The following is a 16,604-nucleotide window of genomic DNA, read 5'->3' as shown; positions in this document are numbered from 1 at the left end:
GGGTTGGTGATAGGGTTTGAACTTTGAGTCTCTTGTGTTAAGTGTTTTTGCTGCTGTCGCATCTGGTGGGTTTGTCGAACCAAAAGAGTTGCTGCTTACTGAAAATAGTGTCTTTATTTTTTGAGTGTCTCCTGAAACAATAAGACTTTAGGTTCCCTAAAAGCATTGACAACTACCTGAATGTGTTGTAATAAAAGCTGAACCATATATTTACAATGTATGGGCTGAACATACCCTGCCTAAAGGTTATTAACACCACGCGTTGCCAGAAGATCCAGGACAGCACTGTTTAGGGTTGCTAGACGTTGCAATTTCACCGTTGGCCGCTAAGCCCATGGTTGCATCATAGCATAGCGCTGTTCCTGGGGAGTTGGCAAAAACCTTAGACAGTTAAAGAAGTGGACCAAGAGATATCGTTTTTTTGGACTGAGACCAGCATAAATTTCTATGGAGACCAGTGAAGGAAAATTGGAGCATTTTTTTCCGGTGATGGCTAGGTGTTACTGCGCCGCCGCCAACTGAGCTTGACGACGTCTTGTGACGTGGACAACGTGTCTGAAAGTTGTTCATCTTCTGGTAGCTGTGCCAAGAGAAATCTTAATCATTCCCAATCAGCAGAGACAGAGAGCGTTGGTAGATATTAGGAGATAACATAGAGACAGGATAATTACTGCTAACTAACATGCTAGTTAACATTAGTAATTAAACCTAAACCGCTAATTGAAGTCCATACTATCTACGAGCTTCTCCTGACAATACGGTGATTTGTCGACTATATAACAGTAACTCGCGTGGTTATGACGCAATCGTTAGCCTATTTTTTACAAAAATGTCTGCTACGGAGCCATAACGTAAGGTACAAGGTAATGGAGCCTTTTTTGCATTGTCGTGTTCCTTTAGAAATAAACAACGGACAAAGAGAGTCTTGAAACGCTTCAGCTGTAAAGGTATTCACTGTCAAAGTTGCGCCAAAATGAATGGCAGTTAATGGGATGCTAACTGCATATGATGGCTTCGTAGCATTAAAATGACGCCGTGGGAGCTACGCTGGGCGAGGCGAGGCTTACCCCTTATGCGCAAAGAGAGTGCAAAGTTAACAACCTTTGAAACTTTCCTAGTCTCGCGATCATCAACTGGTCGATTATGATTGGTCACCACTGCGAAAGTGACAGTTTCGTTGGTTAACGCTAGTTCTCGTGTTTGTTCTTAACACCCATACCATTGCTCGGTTTATGTATCTGCTGATGTGCTTTTGGGATAGGGTTTTTTTTTTCTATTTCGTAACGTGTTTTAGCAAAAACTGATTGTACACGTAGCTAACGTTAGCTAGCGTTAACGTTATAGCCATACGTTACCTGGATAACAGAAGCTAACGTTAGCTTGCTGCTTTATCGACAGTTAGGTTTTTGTATTAACGTTAGAATGGGTGAGGAAACTATCGACAACCCCATCAACTCATGTAGTGGACCCGTTAAATACACAAATGTTGAAGAAAACGGCGAAACAGGAGAATGTGGTGTAAAATATTACACATTAGAAGAAGTAAGAGCACATAATGTGAGCACTGACTCGTGGATCATCATCCATGATAAAGTGTACGACATAACCGGTTTCCTTGAAGAGGTAAGAAACACTTGCTGGTAGCAACTGCTTTAGCAATGTTGCTGTAAACGTTGAAGTTTGTGCAAATCGTCTTGTTACCTGTTTCGGGTAAGCTTAGTTACTAACTTGAATTACAAAACGAGTGTTAGCGTTGTGTTGACGTAACGTTTGCTGACTGCCTTCATTCCAGCTTTTTTAACGAACAGCGACGCTGTCCATGTAAAGTTTAGATTTCGTGTTACGCTACGTTTGTGTTAAACAAGGTCCAGTCAAGCGATAATTTACCTGGTATAACATTTTTAACAGTATAATAAGCCTTGTAGTTAGATATTCTCTTCATATCGTGCAGCCCGAGTGTCTGGGCAATCTCTAGTTGATAGGCCCCATGTTGGCTGAGTCCTTAGCAGCGGCCGTTTCAAATCCATCCGTAACCCTTTCCCGTCCATCTGTACTATTTATTGACTACCCCCCATACCTCTACCGAAGTAGCATAACATGGAAATACTCTAGGTACAGTACTTTGTAAATGTACTTGGTTACTTTCCACTACCAAAAGACCATTTTGGTGCATTTCACAACTGTGCCTGTGATTTCAGGTGTGTTTTTATTGTGTCAGGTTAATGTGAGTGTGGGGAAATTAAACATGCTCAATACTGACTGACTGTGTTAATTAATTTTATGATTTCAGCATCCGGGAGGCGAGGAAGTTTTGCTGGAGCAGGCAGGTGCAGACGCAACAGAGAGTTTTGAGGATGTGGGTCATTCCACAGATGCCAGGGAGATGCTCCTGCAGTACTGCGTTGGGGAGATTCACATGGTATCCACATTCAAATACTTAAGTTTAACTGCTATTAAATCATTATCATTGCTTAATTCTAACCAAGCAGAGTAATCAATCCATGTCACCAGATCTATTTGAGAGAAAAGCAGCAGCTATTTTTGCGCAAAAGTTTCTCTAGTTACAAGATTATTCTATGCAATAATTTGGGTTTATGCGTATTAGCTCTTGTCAGTACTCTACATGAAAGAATGGCTGAAAAAAACACTGTCCTGGGGGAGAAATAAAAGCATGACTGTGCGTCAGTACACTCAATACAGGCATGGGGAAAAAAATGAGCTCATGAAGCAACACATTCTCTTGCGTGATGAAAACTAATTTAATTTCCCCAGTTGGAAACTGAGCAAAGCTCAAGGACAGGTTCACAATTTCAAATCTGTCTTAAAGCAATAGTCAGGTCCCTATATCGACTTTGAAAAGTGAGTTATGTTTTCTCTTTTTTTCATACTGGTCATAAAAAAAACACTTCTCTGAGTGTGCTGCTTGCCGAAGTAAAAAAAGGAAGAAAAAAATGTGTCTGTTCCACGTAAAAATACATTCAAAGTTTATTTAAAGCTGATAAGAGGCTTCAGCTATCTAAATTGACAGTGAGCCCAAAGGGGGCCGCTCCTACAGGAAATTGAAGTGAGATAAGACAACCGAGAGAGTCTAACATTCTAGGGTTTTGGGTCTCCAACTTTATTATTTAAATATTTTTTATAAAAATGCCATGCCTGAATATTTGTTATATTATTAAGATAATATGGTATTGTAAGACAAGAAAACCATAGTTTGTAATTGCAATAGTAGCGCATTCCTTCTCATGTCATTAGTTTTTACGTGAACACAGTTTTGTATTGCCTCCAATGGATGTTTAGTTCCACTAGTTTTGCTGGAGTCTTTTCAAGCTCGCAGCTTTGCATACAACAAGAGTAAATATTAAAGGTCCCATGACAGGGTGCTCTTTGGATGCTTTATGTAGGCCTTAGTGGTCCCCTAATACCACATCTGAAGTCTCTTTCCAAAAATTCAGCCTTGGTGCCGAATTACAGCCACTAGAGCCAGTCCCATAAGGAAGGAAGGGGCAAGGTGGAGGGTGCGGGTGTGGCCTCGACCCACTGCAACTTTTTGTTTGATAGCCATGTCTCTCTCTCATGGGTGGGCCAAATTCTCTGGGCGGGTAAAGCAGAGAAATGGGAGGTACCCTTGCCCCCTTATGACCTCATAAGGGGCAAGAGTCCAGATCGGCCCATCTGAGCTTTCATTTTCTCAAAGGCAGAGCAGGATACCCAGGGCTCGGTTTACACCTATCGCCATTTCTAGCCACTGGGGGACTATAGGCATGCCGGGGTAACTCCTATTAATGTTAAAAACCTCAAGGGGAAATTTTCATGCCATGGGCTTTTTAAACTGGTTATTTATATGAATACATTTTGATAATCTATCTATAACTATGGACTACAAAAGAAACTGACTTCATTTTTATCCTATGCTTGTTTGACTGTAATTTGTGTCAGTCATCCCATGAAGATATTAATACTAATTCATTGATTTTATTTGCAGGATGACAGGAAAAAGGAGAACGCAAAGGTAAGCCTATCTAAATTGCAACAGAGAAGTTACTGTAACAAAATTAACAAAAGACTTTAGTTTTTGGTTAGTGGCTAAATCAAACAAGAGCCATTTTTAATTTGTATCCTTATTCCTGCTACAGGATGAAGATGCAGCAAACTCAGGAGACTTCAGGTGAGTCATTGTGATGAACATGTGTGTCAGGCTCATTGTTTACTGTTTTCATACTTGTTTTGATATTCACAGAAAAGTCAAGTTACTTGCTGCAAGTGAACATTGATCACTGTAGTTTCTCTTCATTCTTAAAATGAACAGGGAGGAAAGTACAATTATTAAAATGCTAGTTAACAATGTTTTAAGATCTAATAAGATTTGTATGTGTAACTTTTTAATATTAAAGTCAAAGTAAAAATAAATATAGCTATATACAGTATAATTCATAGCTTATTGTTGCCCTTCTCATTTGTTTTACCCATTTTAATTGTGATGACTTAAAGAATTAATGTGATATTTTTAAATTGTTTTTCCAGACGCTCCTGGACAGCGTGGTTGATGCCAGCTGTTGTTGCAACAGTCGTTGCTGTCATGTATCGCTACTATGTTTGAACACAAGTCTTCTTCAGTGCTGGCAACTTGTTTATCCCATTCTTTTCTTCTGGATGCCTTGAAATGTTTGACCAAAACCTCCTCACACTGGAAGTACACAGTTAGCAGTATGTGTGTCCTCTGCAAGAAGAAGAGGTGAGCGGTTTGATAAAGTTCTTTAGTCCTTGTCCCGTCTACATAGAGTGCACCAGACAGACAGTTGGCCAGAGACTTTAAGTTATCTGCCTTCAGTTTCTTTGTATTACATTGTCACTATGCCTGTTGTCATTAATGTTTAATGTTGTCTTTAACTTAAACTTCCATTATGCATTTGACCCATTTTAGTCTATATGTTAATTACTTATTTACTGCTCAGAGAAAGGTTACGTGAACAGCCTGGTATACAAACACCATTACACTGACGGACTAAATGGAAACATTAAAGAAGTTCTTAGTAAGCAGAATGGTGATGCCATCAGGGTAATAGTTAACCGTGACCATTCTACTTTTTTACACTGAATTATAACTTCCAATGCATTTTGAGCAGTTTTTAGTGCTACCTTAATGTTAAGAAAAATCAGGAGCTTTTCATTCACTACTTACTGCGCAATCTTAGTTAAGCATTTCTTTATTGCATGTATCACTTGTTGTAATGGTTGTAAATGCAAAAATCTTTCCAATTATGAAATTGCAGTTTCAAACTATTCAGTTCTTTTTGAAAAGAGTGAGTTATATTGTATCTGATTATTTAAGGGGGGGTGTGTTCTGACTTGTCTCTTTTCTACAGTTCTGTAATCAGGAGCTTGTGTAAATGGTCAAACTGCCTGATCTGATGTGAATTTAAATTTGTGGTATGTAGTTATGTTTTATTACCTAGATACTAGACCTGTACGATTCGGGGAAAAACTATGAATCACAAAGTTTTGGCTTAGAATTGATATCACAAGTCTCTGCCACGATTTGTTTCCTTGCAAAGTGTAATGCTTATTGCACACATGAACCCTGACCAAACAAATTGGCAGTACCAAACATAAAATATGTTTTGCCATTTATAGCACATTGCTCATCACCCCAAGCCTGTAAACGCAGAATCCCAATCTTTGGTCTCATACTTTGGTGCACGTTCTCACGAAATTCGTAAGGGCTTAGGGTTTACCCAGTATCGAATTTAAACCGGCGTGAGGATTTGAGTACACACCTATCGAGCCCTTTTTGTGAGTCTGCATCGATGCAGACTTCACCAAAGGGATTTACCCACAGTTCAAAGCGTTGACGTTTACCGCAGATACCATAGGGAAATCTGGAAATTACAAAGTTAACAGCACTACCACAGAATGGAACGGAACTGTTGTCCAGCTTGTAAAACAAGAATCAGGCAGCCATCTCCTGTACGTTGGCCGTGTGGAAAGTAACTAACTTAAAATGAAAATTTCCAAACCAGCAAACGTCGCCACAGTAACGTGATCTCGATAAGTACTGTCCCAATCTCATATATACACCTATCTAAAATGTGGCCTCACACACTCACTTAGCACCTGAGATTAGTGAAATCTGTGAATCCTTTGTCCTCGGGGCTCACTTTGGGATTAGGCCAGAGTCTTCAATGAAGAGAAGGGACAGCATTGCAGCGCTTGGGAGTGCTTTAAAACCTCTTTTATACACTATGTTTAAAACTCACAGAAGAAAGTAGCGTTTGTGATGCAGTTAGCACGTAAAATTAAATGATCTAATTCATAAAAAAAATGTTTTAAATGCAATTGTGAATCGTGATAAATTTTATAACGATTAATTGTGCAGGCCTACCAGATGCAATAGCTGACAGTGACGAGGGAATCCCCATGAAAGAAGTAATCTGTTATTCGACTTTTGTTTTAAAATCTTGTTCCTCACTACGCCATTTGTCATGTAACTGGTGCTTTTTCCACAACCTTGTCATAATTGTAATGCATCTTGATTTTTTTGTTTTGGGTGAGTGGAAACTGTCATTTGGCTTATAGTCAATGAAGTCTGGTAAATGTTTCAGGCCAGTGCATACAGTACATATTTAGTAATCTATTACCTTGAATTCTTTCGGTTGCTGTTCAGATGCTGGCACTGAAATATGAAATGGTAAATGTAAGCATTTATTTCATATCTATGAATTCATTCTGAAATAGGCTTTTTGTCCCTTTTACTCTTGAAACCAATATTTTCCAACTACAAAGACAAGTTACTTAAAGCCCATTTACCACCTGTACTCAAAAAAAAAATGTAATTTATGAAAATAACTTATTTTTACATAACATTTCTTGCAGATGTTAAAATCTACTTGGTTGATTATAAAGATAAGCATTTGGCATATTCTTTACAACGGATGTTTCCTTTCAATAAAATTAATCTTTCAAAAAAGTGGCTGGTCACAACTGTATGAATAACTTTGATATATAAATGTACGGTATGCTGTTTGTGTGTAAAAAGTGAAACGTGATATTACTCGTAAAAATGTTTAGTCAACTGGCTTTTAAAAGTCACTCCCTGCCGGTAACGCTTTATAATAACTATCAGTTATAGATGGTAAGTTGTTTAGTTAATTTTCATTTAACTGTTAGTAAACTATCATTTTACTGGTAATAAGCAATTAAGTTGTAATTAATAGTTTTGCTGTAAATTTAGTTTGTTACACACATATCCCTCATATACTATATTAGGTATCGAGTAATGATAAGTGTTTGTAAACCCTTACAATTGAAACCATTTTTAAAATGATCTATAAACATTACATCAATAGATGGACCAGATATTCCTAACACTTTAAGGTTTACTAGTTGGTCTGTAAACCTTCCATAAACAGTGTCTGGATGGTTATGACAGATTACTATAATACCTTGTTAAAAAGTTAATAAATACTTTGCAAACCAACTATAAACAATTATCTGGACGGCTATTTTAAAGTTGCAACTGATGTTTTTCATAGTTATGTATGTACAAGGTATCATTACTTGGTAAAGCAATGATACATTTCTTGCCCTTTATTAAATTATATACACAGTGCATTTAATTATTTATTTTATAATTTAACTTGATAACATCCAGACTGTTTACAGTTTACAAACCAACTAGTAACCACTGACAATGTATTATATATATATAAACTGTAAACTATAAATGATATAATCAAAATAATCTTTATAGATGGTAAACAAAGTATTTTTAAGTATTTAACAAGGTGTTTTATTCATCTGTTGCAACTCTATAACTTCATAATAACACAGACACTACTACAGACAACTAGTAACCCTAAACAAAGTGTTACTTTGGAATATCTGGTCCATTTATTGATATGTTTATAGATGTTTTCAAAATGGTTTCTTAAAGGTTTACATTTTCTAATCATAGATACCTAATATAGTAGAGGAAAGATATAAGGTGGGTAACAAACTGTTTTCAGCACTGTTAACAATTAGTAAACTTTAATTATAATTTAATTGTTGGGTAACAGTTAAATTACAGAGATTAATTAACTATCAATTTGCCTTCTATTAATGAAAATTATAATAAAGTGTTACCCAGAGACAGCATTTGTGATGTCACCCTCAGTGTTCTATAAAAATTGAAGTCGGGGATTGGACCGGCCACTCCATAACATCAATCTTGTTTATCTGGGACCAAGACTTTGCTCGCGTGCTGGTGTGTTTTGGATCATTGTCTTGTTGAAAGACCCATTTCAAAAGGCATTTCCTTTGCCGTTTTGGCTATTCTTTGATCCATCCAATGGTAGTTGACAGTTTTTTCCCCCACATCGTTCAAGCTTTGTGTGCCATTTCAAAGCATTTGGAATCATTTTGACTGTGCAGCGTCTGCACTTCCTTATGTTTTCTAGTAAATCTTTTAGCATGTAGAAGTATCACTTTGAAGGGGTGATACTGGGAACAAGGAATAAGCAGAATCTACAGAATCTTAGATACTTTAATATTCAAAGACCATCAGCTCCTTTAAAAAAGGGCATTAAAACCCTATCTCCCTAATAGTGTAACTCATCATTGTGGTAGGCAACAAATTCAAAAGAAAAGTCAAGTCTACGTTTCATGCTTTACACTTACGGGAAGGTGAGCCAACTGATTAAATAACCACACTCTGGTATACTTGTGTTTTAAATGTTTGCCCTGTGATTTAATGTAAAAAGGTTTTAGGTACCAGAAAATGTGGTTACACACATACACTGATTTGTTTTTCCATTTGATAAAGTGATACCAGCCTGAAGCAAAATATACTTGAGTCCTGTGTGTGCCTGCTTCCCTCAGCTACATTTTCCTGTGAAGAGGAGCAGGAAGCAGTGATTGAAATTAAAGCCTTCCCATCTGCAACTTCCACAAGAGCCCTTACAGCGCAGAGTGCCCATGACCAGCAAACCGCAGAGAGCACAAATCAACCCATTGATTTATTCTAATTTAAGCAGGCTGGACTTATCAAGAACTGGATGCCCTTTTGTTACATAAATTGATGATTTAAAAAGAAAAGTAAGCGTTTTAGTATATCCAAGAAAGATTCCAACACTACCTTTACTACTTGTCTTTCTTTAATGTGCATCAACACCACTTCAGCAACCAACAAACACGGACAAACCATGCATAATTAAAAAACAAAATAAGCACTCAATAGGATAGAATGGCAGCAATTACGTCTATGTAGCACCACCACAACCAGTCGGAAATGATTATACATGTTATGATGTAAGGCCCTGTCCATTTTGCCATGCCATACTTAGTAGTAACACAAGGTGGCACCCCAGCTTCTAGATGTTATATGGTGCACCAGTCATTTCATTTGGCCTTTACTGGAAACAGCAAAAATATATATTAAAATGGATAATCTGACTTGTGCACCATCTCCAATAAATTCGTTGCAGAATTCAGCTATGTTCCTGGTTTTAATGGGCATAGAACAGCAGTGAACTCGATAAGCAATACTGTGGTGGTAAAGACATACAATGGTGAAAGACACCATGCAACATTCTTACTGTGATAGAGTGATACTGCATGCAAAACTGACATCTGTACTGTTTTTGCACCCCTGTCTGTCTGTTTTACAAATGTGTTGTAATGTGTAGATATGTGAGACCAGAAGATGTATGCTAATTAGTGCTGTCTTGTATCCCATGTCAGATGGGCAAAATGTTTGTTATGACAAAAGAAATAAACAAGAAATTAAATGTGTGGGAGTATATGAAGCCCTCTGATAGACATCATTCCCCATGACTGGATCGCCTGCCATCCTCAGAGAGGGCTGAGGCTGCTAATGCACAACACTCCAAAGTCCTGGGAGACTAGCTTGGCAAAAATCTCAAACGGCTGGAAAAACACTTAGTTTGGATGCTGCAGGAATAAACATGATGCCTGATAAGTGGTTTGACTTAGTCCAAAAGGTCACCTATTTGTGGAATACATATTCAGTATCATTCATTTTACTTGAGACATTGGTAAAAATCTAATTCCTGCTTTGTTTTCCTGCATACAATGATATCATGGAAGCAGTGGTATCATTTGAAGCATTTGTCAGTGTCAAATTTTCTGTCTGTAGAAGGAATCCTGAGAGGGTTTTGAAGCTGACAACTGCCAAAAAGTTCACTGAAATCACGCACCTCTCACAATAAAACATCCCCAACTTGACTTTTTTTTTTCTCCTGAAAGACCCATGAAAGGAATAAATCCACTCAAGAAATAAAGTCACAGACATACATATAGCGCTGCTCATAAGTTTAGGAATCCATGCTAGAAGAAGACAAAAATCATCTTTTGGAAATTGATCTCAATGCCTTAATTAAAAGAACTAGGAAAAGTCCAACATTTAAGGACGCAGATTTTCTTGCAGAAAGAAAAATGGATTGTACACAAATATGATATGATCATAAATACGATGATGGCAAAATATGATGATGATGTGGGGCTATTTTATTCCAAAGGCTAAGGGAACTTTATCAGGACGCATAGTATCCTGATCCATGAAATAACTTGCCTTTAAAAATAAAAATCTGCCTGCCTCTATGGGAATTAAACATAGGCGTGTGTATACTTATAACTTCTGTATTTTAAAAGGAAGACCATTTATTTATTTAGAATACATTATTCATTCACAAAGAAAATTGCTGTCCTTAAAAGGTTCGAGTTTTCCTTATTTTTTTAATTAAGGAATTAAGATAAATTTCCAAAAGATGATTTTTTTTTATTCTTCATTTTAGTCAACTTTAACATGTGTTGCTAAACTTATGGGCAGCACTGTACACCTGCTGTGGCCTACTTCTATACTCTATGTGGCCAGCATGGGATTATATTTCTGTACACTAGGTAATGAGGAAACATTGCAAGCATTAAATGCTGGGAATTTTGCTTTCCGATTCAGCATCTACAAATGTTAGAAAAGTGTTGTCCCACTATCAGCCTGGCCCAAGACAAATCCACAGCATACTAAAAGAGTGATTTACTGTTTACTGGAAAGAACCATGCTATGTCTGACATGGCAGAGCAGCTTGTGCAGTGACATGCTGTCATATTGTAGGAGTGAACTACTCAGGTACTATGAGTAAGTTACACTGCTCTTTGCAGCTCTGCTTTGTTATTTAGTAATGTGGAGAGCAGCAGAACGAATGGCAGAAAATTAGGAATCGCACTGATTTGTAAACACTAACACCATTATAATTCTGTATTGCAATAATGTGATATTTTCACAAATGAACCATTTGTATATACCTAAATCAGACTAAGTGAAAACACAATTCAAAGGCATAATACTTTATTTCAAAAATTATCCGTAAATCAATACATTATTGTCAATTACATTATCGTTAATTTCTTTCATAAAATTTAGAATTTAGAAACAAAATGTATTTATACAAAGCTCATTAAGCTGGTCACTGTTCCCACATAATTTAGTGACATACCTAATGCTCAACACATTTTAATAATTTCTACAAGTTTGTGGAGGGGGCACCATTTGGATTATGCACAAACTGTGAATGATGGGGACACCAAGCAGCAACCCAGAGGCTAAAATAAGTTGCATAAAATGTTTCTGAATTTCACGTTTCTTTTATGTGTTTTTAGAAAACTACACACTTGATTCATTTTAAATATGAATCAACCTTCGCTGTGGCAGTTAATGCTACAAAAATGACATGGGCATTGCCAGGTTGAGTCCATACTGTAGTTGGTAATACTGAGAGGAAGATCATGAGCTTAATATCTCAAAATAAACAACTGCAGCCTCAGCTTACCCAAGCTATCTCTTGCCAGCACAAATGTGGTGACCTTTCTACAGTGTAGCTGCATAATTAGTTTTCTCCTTGCTTACACTCAAATGCCGTGACTCAAAGGTTAACTTCACCTAACTGTTATATGCCAAGGTCTTTGTTGCACTGTTTAAATTGAAGAACAGGTAGATGGCCTCAATCCTTCAAAGTAGTCGTAATCGGATAGTGATGTTAGTTCACAAATGTCTCATGAATAAAAGTCTAAATATCAGTTATATGTTTAAAGTTCAACGTGTTGACCTCAGCAACAAGTCTAATTATGCAACAGCTGACACTATTAAAAGACTGATTATATAGCCGTTTGAAGAATAATGGTTGGCATTTATGGGGCACAGACAAGGTACTATAAAACAACTAAAACGGTGGTTTAAGAGGCCATCTCTGACAGTACATTAAATCTTGGCAAGACTGTGTGCATGAGTAAAACATTTTTTTAAGGTATACATTGAGCCTGTGTTCCACACAATTGAACACTATTTTTAGACTGCAAATTGTTAAAATATAAGAAATATTAACTCAAATTGCTTTGATGTAGTGGTTATGTCAAGTACTTGCTACCACAGTCTGTCTTAGTATCAACCTGTTTGCATTGCAACCCATTACAATGAGTCTACCTCTTACCCTTGATAGCTTATGTTGGAATATGTCAATAACTTGGCTTCAGTTGACCAGACAATACAAAGCACCACACAACAGAGGTCAGTGACTATGTCCCTTACCATGCCAATGGTGCTCTTCAGATGCAGATGTCCTAAGCCAAACTTAACAGGGTGCAGGTAGAGGATACGCTGGAAGAACGCTCATGGACACTGTTGTTTTTATCCAGAATTCCTGACACTAACTGTGTCTTTGAAGTGCTGCTGTACCCTAGGCTGTCAGCCAGTTTGGGGCAGAGGGCCAGAGCCAGCCTCTGGAGCACAAGGTGAAATTTCCTGCGGAAGTTTCGGTTAATCCAGAAGTAGAAGATGCAGTTGAGGAAACCATTGGAAGTTGGCAGCCATACCACCACAAACTCAATCCACTCTGGTACACTGCTACCAGAGACTGCTGTGGGGCCAAAAACATGGGGATTTAACTGGAGCAAAAAGTCAACAGTTAACGCAAGACAGCAGCTTCTGAATGAGACAAGTTATTGACCTTTTTATGAATGGGTCACAAAGGACACACACACACAGTCTCGCTATGGCTTGTTTACGAACACATGTTTAAATTGACACATCTAATTTTTATTTGTACAAGTACAATTAAAGTACAAAATTTAACTGGTTGATTTGGTGGCATGGAAGCAACCACTTTACAGTAAGGCTCACTAGCAGATCACTTTGAAGTATTAGTTAAAACTGTCAGCTTCATTTTGCAGCGATTTTCATCCATATCAGATGAATTACGCCCTCTTCGGAAAACGTCTTCATCACCTCTAAAAATATTCAGCTGTGACTTCACTTTCAGTCTTTATTACTCCAAGAAAGCTTGTGGTTGGGGGAAAACGAGAAAAAGTTATTAAAAAAATGTAACATAAAAAATTGTAAAAATGTCCTGAGTCATACAGCTGGCCCTGGATCAGTTTATCCATGCCCAGAATTACATAAATAGCTTTGACAGTTATTTCTCACAGGCACAGCTGAAATCGATGGAGAGATTTGTTGAGGGGGGAAAAGCCATAAAACTTACTATGTTAAACCAAATTATTGTAGCAATAGATATTCAAATACTCACTTTGAGTTCTCTTGCTAACTTTAAACACAGAAATGGGATTCAAGCACAGGAATTACTCCAACTAAAGCTAAAAAACCTTACACAATGCGGACATGTAGCCATTGCATATGCTCATTATGCACTTCTCGTTGTAAGATCAACTGGGTAGACATAAGGAGCAGACGTTCTAAACCCCTAATTAAAAAACCTGGCTACACAAAAAAGTGTGATGCAAGACCAGTTTTTATATATTTCACAGTTACCACTTTCTAGTCTAGGTATACACCAACAGGAGTCATCAGCTACAATATCCTCTAGTTTTCTTCAAGATATGACTTCCTCAGATGATTCTAGGCCCCTTTGTGTTAGTTAAATTAGTGACTAAATTCAACTATTCCAGTAAATGAGTGAAAAGAAGCCAAAATGTGGTAAATGTGCAGACTGGAGCCAGACAAGATGTTCTCCCTAATGAGCAGGTACATTTGAACTTTTATCATGACGCTAGGGAATTGGGGTCTGCAGGAAAGCCTTAACCATCCAGCAATCCTGTCTTAATTCACCAATATCCGCTTTGACAAATAGGTCGTTTGTTAGAAGCAATTTTTTTAATAAGAGTACCATCAACAATATCAGAAGAATAAGGAGTCATCTATGGCAGGCCCTTTCATTTATTTTTTAAATTTTTGATTTATTGCTTACCATTGTAGATCATAGCTGCCATGCAGGGAGTCCAACAGGTGTAGTAGGCTGCCACCACAGGCACAAGCACTCTGGATGCCATGTTGTGTCTGCTGCGACGCGCACAGTCGTATTTGCGCAGTTTCAGTCTCTGCCTCTTGGCAGCGCACCACACTCTCAGGTTTGCATATGTCATGATGATGGAGCAGGGGGAAAATATAAAGCAGGTCAAGCTTAGAGTGTATCCAACATTTGTGGAGTAGGACGGATTGCAGACCAGGGATGCAGTAGAAAAATGAACCTCGATGATGCCATCTGGAAATGATATTGGCAACAGTAGAAAGGGAGGGAAGCACCAGGCGAAGGCAATCAGGAGAAGTGTCCTTTTTCTTGTCAACATAAATGAGTATTGAAGCGGGTAAAACACTGCAATGTACCTCTCCAGGCTTATCGTGGCCAGTGTATACATACAGGTGGAGTAGACGGTGGCATTGCAAAAGGCCACGACATGACAAAGAGCGTCTGGCCCTTCAGTGTAGTCCTTTAGCAGACTCACCCAGAGATTCAAGGGCATGACCAGCAGTCCAAACGCAGAGTCTGCCGCAGTGAGAGAGAGGAGAAAATACCGAGAGTTTCTTGACCAGCCAGCCACGGAGGAAGTAATAACCAGGAGAACGGCAATATTTCCCAAAGTGATCATCGCGCCCAAAACGATAATTATGCTTATTTTGACTGACCGGTTAGTCAGCTCCAGCAGTCTCTGAGGGTCAACACCTGACATGTTGGACTCGTGGGAAGTTGAAAAGTTGAGCGTTAAATACATTTTTCCTCACAGTGTAATGGGTGCGACAAAAACATAAGGTACAAGAAGCGAAAAAATGGTTTGAAAGACAATTAAAGTAGGCTTCGCAAAACTGTAAGCAAAGATGTGTGGGGTTACATTAGAAATCAGCTCTGCTGCAGCTGATGTTAGCTTTTTTTTTTTTTTTTACCTCAACAATCAGAGGCACACCTGGTGCAATTAGTGGTGACAGTCTACCTTGCCAAAAAGCCTGCAACAGTGTCGCAATTTATTAACCTGGTATCTAAATTGTCTTTTTAATTAAGTTTATAAATGTAATTTTGTAAATTGTATAATGTGTTGTATAATATGTCTCCAAAATATAAATATACAAATTGCTATTTGCATATTTAGTTTAAAGTACTAAAAAGGCAATTGAGGTTGCATAACACGAATTGCAAATGGCAGATGCAATTTATCATCAGTCAAAAATGGCTTTATTCATACATGTATTTCTAAAAACCAAGTGATATACTAATGCATGTGCATGTGTACATGCATGTGTGTGTATACATAGTAAGATAAATATACAAATTGCTTGTATTGAGGTAGGTACACTCTGCTCTTTACTGATTTTTGCACTTCTGGTTAGATGCTAAACTGCATTCCGTTGTCTCAGTAACTTTCCTCTGTACAATGACAATGAAGTTTAATCTAATCTACAATAGACAAACCAGATAGAAATAATCTGAAACTATACTTTAAGGTAGTATTTAGGCACACAATTAAACAGGAATCTATCAAATCTTTACAGTGAGGTTTTATTCACATTATGCATGTGTCCTGGGCTAATCCACACTTCAACAATACTATGTATCTGTTGCTTTATTAATTACAATTAGCAAGCCAGTTTCAGCCCTGCAGGGCTTTCATCACATCCAGTAAGGTTGTACTATTAATTGGTATTAATAAAGGTGGTATGTGAGAGTAAAGTGTGGCCTCTGCAATAAACAGAACTCTACTCACGAGTAATCTATATGACAGAACTATTGTAGTACAAAAGACCTTGTAAAACAGAGCTACTTTGATGTTTTACAATTAGCATTGCTATTTTTTAAATGGTTTTGTTTGTTACAAATAAAAATGTATGACACTATTGGCACTATTGACTGTATCCACAACCACCCATTCAGTTAAGCTCCACGTTTGCAGGGCAGCCCACCTTGATAGGTTTCATCACCAACAAAAACAATGAATAAGTCAACAATTTATCACTATTAAGGTCAAATAAATGTATTGTCATAGCCATGGATGCCTGACATCTTTCAACAAACATGGTTTAATTTCCAGGACCACACACCATCAGTGTCAGGCTTTCCTCCACTTCCTGTTCCAGTGACAAGCTTATGTGTTTTTGTTTGCAGTGCTGAGTGGTGGCTGACAACTTTTCTCCTTCAAAAAAAAGACACTACATGACGCAAGGGCAGATAAAAGGGCAGGAAACATTGTCACTGATCTTTTCCACTCAGGTACCCATCTGTTTCAGAATTATTCTTCAGTCAGTCTTTTAAACAGCACATACCAACACACAC

General features: G+C 37.8%; 2 protein-coding genes across 3 annotated transcripts; one reads left to right on the top strand and one right to left on the bottom strand.

Annotated features, from left to right (window-relative positions):
• Window positions 1-1,301: 1,301 nt before the first annotated feature.
• Window positions 1,302-5,264, top strand: LOC117942777 (cytochrome b5). The gene is made up of 5 exons (XM_034868425.1): window positions 1,302-1,623; window positions 2,291-2,419; window positions 3,983-4,009; window positions 4,134-4,165; window positions 4,522-5,264. The coding sequence occupies exons 1-5, from the start codon at window positions 1,423-1,425 to the stop codon at window positions 4,595-4,597; spliced, it is 465 nt and encodes a 154-aa protein (XP_034724316.1). The 5' UTR covers window positions 1,302-1,422; the 3' UTR covers window positions 4,598-5,264.
• Window positions 5,265-7,725: 2,461 nt separating this feature from the next.
• Window positions 7,726-15,239, bottom strand: zgc:162592 (uncharacterized protein LOC561993 homolog). Of its 2 annotated transcripts, XR_004656214.1 has the most exons (3): window positions 14,253-15,239; window positions 12,375-12,905; window positions 7,726-7,739 (listed from the first exon to the last, which is right to left on the bottom strand). XR_004656214.1 is itself a non-coding variant. In XM_034868414.1 (2 exons), the coding sequence occupies exons 1-2, from the start codon at window positions 15,052-15,054 to the stop codon at window positions 12,610-12,612; spliced, it is 1,098 nt and encodes a 365-aa protein (XP_034724305.1). In that variant the 5' UTR covers window positions 15,055-15,239; the 3' UTR covers window positions 12,365-12,609. The 2 variants fall into 2 exon arrangements, 1 of the variants encoding a protein (XP_034724305.1); XM_034868414.1 differs by lacking the exon at window positions 7,726-7,739 and having other exon boundaries at window positions 12,365-12,905.
• Window positions 15,240-16,604: the final 1,365 nt, after the last annotated feature.

Source organism: Etheostoma cragini, chromosome 1 (genome assembly GCF_013103735.1).
Source record: "Etheostoma cragini isolate CJK2018 chromosome 1, CSU_Ecrag_1.0, whole genome shotgun sequence".
Lineage (NCBI taxonomy): Eukaryota > Metazoa > Chordata > Actinopteri > Perciformes > Percidae > Etheostoma > Etheostoma cragini.
Note: the sequence above shows the minus strand (reverse complement) of the source record. Positions and strands in the feature narration are given on the sequence as shown.

Coding starts and splice junctions, on each gene's coding strand:
- LOC117942777 (XM_034868425.1), top strand. CDS start 1,423: ATGGGTGAGGAAACTATCGACAACCCCATCAACTCATGTAGTGGACCC. Junction 1,624..2,290: donor TAACCGGTTTCCTTGAAGAG/GTAAGAAACACT, acceptor TTATGATTTCAG/CATCCGGGAGGCGAGGAAGT. Junction 4,166..4,521: donor GCAAACTCAGGAGACTTCAG/GTGAGTCATTGT, acceptor TTGTTTTTCCAG/ACGCTCCTGGACAGCGTGGT.
- zgc:162592 (XM_034868414.1), bottom strand. CDS start 15,054: ATGTATTTAACGCTCAACTTTTCAACTTCCCACGAGTCCAACATGTCA. Junction 12,906..14,252: donor GGCAGCTATGATCTACAATG/GTAAGCAATAAA, acceptor TTGGCCCCACAG/CAGTCTCTGGTAGCAGTGTA.